Raw genomic sequence first — 2500 nt, 5'->3', positions numbered from 1 at the left:
CCATCACAGTCAGTCGTGGGCCAAGGAAGTAGCATTATTTCCTCTCTCTCTCTCTCTCTCTCTCTCTCTCTCTCTCTCTCTCTCTCTCTCTCTCTCTCTCTCTCTCTCTCTCTCTCTCTCCCCTCCCCTTTCTTCATTCCAGTCCCTCATCTCTCCTCCACTCCTCTTGCTACCGAATTTCCTCCACGCACGCCGTCCGCGAAAAGGAAGGTAAAGAGGTTGCGTCCCCGCGCCGCCGGGCTGACCCACTGCCCTTCATCCCCGCGCCTGGCACCTTCACTCTCCCGCCCGGCTTTCCACGCGATTATATGCATGCATGCTGCCCCTCGCTCTTCTTCTCTTCCTTTTTTCTGTATTGATGTTGAATGATTTGTTAATCGTCTGTTGGTGAGCGCGATAGAAATCTTATTGTGATCTATTTTACTGCCTGTTCTTTGGTGTGAGATTAATGTTTTCGTTCTCCTTTCACAGTCTCAGTCATACGACCAGAATGCGCTGGACTCCTCGGCCCTCCCAGTCGAGCACCGGGGAGGAGACAGCTATGGGCCCCCGCTGGCGGGCCCTCAGGTGGGCGGACCTCAGATCGGTGGGGTCCCCGGGGTGCCCAATGACCCCTGGCCCCTCACCCAGCCTGACATGCCGACCATCAAAAACCTGCAGGTGCGGTTTTACTGAATAACAAGGAATTCTTTGAAGCTGTTTGGCATCGGTGTGGTCTAACATAGTGACATATTATTGATGCATGTAACGAGTCATCGTATACCCAATGCTAGTCTATTAGATAAAGCTAATGGTTTGTTCCTGCATCTTTTAACCATCAGGTTCAGTGCGAGAAGTCATTCATGCGAGTCTCAGTGGAGTTCGATCGACCCTTCTACGGCATGATCTTCAGCAAAGGTTACTACAGGTACGTAGAGACGAGTGGGCATTGCGCACTGTATTACGTTGATCCCCAAAGCTAGAACTTTCTCACCAACCTCTTGGAAATGATTGTAGCGATTCCCTCAAACTGAAGTAATTTGTCGCAGACCCTTTGGTAATATTTATGGCGACCGTTTAAAATGAAGGACATTGTCATTGACCCCTTTAGTAATACTTAAAGCTCTCTTAAGGGCTCTGACACTGACCCTTTGATATTACTTGCAGCGACCCCAACTGCGTGTACGTGCAGCCCGGAACAGGAAACCTGCAGACGCAGTTCAGCATCAACCTGAACAGCTGTGGAATGACCTCCTCGTCCAGCACAGCCAACTACGGCCAGCCAACTCCTTCGGGAACCTTCATCGAGAACACGATTATCATTCAGTACGACCCTCTTGTTCAGGAGGTAAGTTCTTATACTCTCTGTATAATAACGTCTGATTATTTTTGGATGAATGAAAAGGTTCTGGACTGCTATCGAATGTATGTTATATTTAATGACGATGCTTTTCGTAGGTGTGGGACGCTGCCAGGAAGCTCCGCTGCACCTGGTACGACTACTATGAGAAGTCCGTCACCTTCAGGCCCTTCCAGGTTAGTGCTCGATAAGATCTCTCGTTGCTTTGATTTGCCTTCTGTCTTCTTCATTTGCGGTCGGTGAGAGTAGCGTGGTCATAACTGACAATGTCTCTGTTTCCAGGTGGATATGCTGAACGCCGTGACCGCCAATTTCCTGGGCGACAACCTGCAGTGCTGGATGCAGATCCAGGTCGGCAAGGGGCCCTGGGCCTCCGAGGTCTCCGGCATCGTCAAGATCGGTCAGACGATGACCATGGTGCTGGCCATCAAGGACGACGAGAACAAATTCGACATGATGGTTCGCAACTGCGTGGCTCATGACGGCAAGAGGGCACCCATCCAGCTGGTCGACGAGCGCGGCTGTGTCACGCGACCCAAGATCATGGGACGCTTCCAGAAGGTCAAGAACTTCGGCTCCTCCGCCTCCGTCGTGTCCTACGCCTACTTCCAGGCCTTCAAGTTCCCCGACAGCATGAACGTACACTTCCAGTGCGTGATCCAGGTCTGCCGCTACAGCTGTCCCGAGCCGCAGTGCGACGGTGGGGTCCCCCCTCAGGCCCTCGGCTACCAGGCGGCAGGCAGCGAGCAGGTCCCCGTGGGGCTCCCCGACCCGCGCCGCCCTAACATCGACCTTTCGGGCAACGTCGCTCCCCCCCAGAGCGCCCAGCGCAAGTCCGGCGACAACGAGGGCATCCTGCTCGACTCGGACACCGACGAGATCCCGGTACCCGTCAGCATCCCCATCCAGGAGGAGCGCCTCAATTTCCCCGTCCGCAAGTACCCCAACGTCAACCGCCAGGGGACGCCCATGGACATCGCCGGACGCCCGCGGTCCATCAACCTGGACGAGGACGAGGAGGACTTCGAGGAAGAGGAGGGAGAGGAGCGCGTTAGGCGGTCGGCCGTCCTGCACGTGTACCGCCGCGCTGCGCAGGAGATGACGGACGTGTCGACGGCGCGCGTGATCCAGGTGGTCGCCCCCGGGGACGTCGCCTTCAAC

The 2500-nt window shown here is 55.0% G+C and overlaps 1 protein-coding gene across 2 annotated transcripts in view; it reads left to right on the top strand.

The window, feature by feature from the left end:
• Positions 1-2500, top strand: part of LOC125043773 (cuticlin-4-like) — a 25970-nt gene that overhangs the window by 22080 nt on the left and 1390 nt on the right. For both annotated transcript variants that reach the window (XM_047640048.1, XM_047640049.1), the window contains exons 3-7: positions 472-660; positions 822-907; positions 1147-1327; positions 1438-1515; positions 1622-2500. The exon at positions 1622-2500 is cut by the window's right edge and continues 1390 nt beyond it. In XM_047640048.1, the coding sequence (XP_047496004.1) occupies positions 472-660; positions 822-907; positions 1147-1327; positions 1438-1515; positions 1622-2500 (1413 nt within the window). The remainder of the gene's footprint in view (positions 1-471; positions 661-821; positions 908-1146; positions 1328-1437; positions 1516-1621) is intronic.

The sequence above is a fragment of the Penaeus chinensis genome, chromosome 34 (genome assembly GCF_019202785.1).
Source record: "Penaeus chinensis breed Huanghai No. 1 chromosome 34, ASM1920278v2, whole genome shotgun sequence".
NCBI classification, from domain to species: Eukaryota; Metazoa; Arthropoda; class Malacostraca; order Decapoda; family Penaeidae; genus Penaeus; species Penaeus chinensis.
This window is presented reverse-complemented; position numbering and strand designations above follow the sequence as displayed.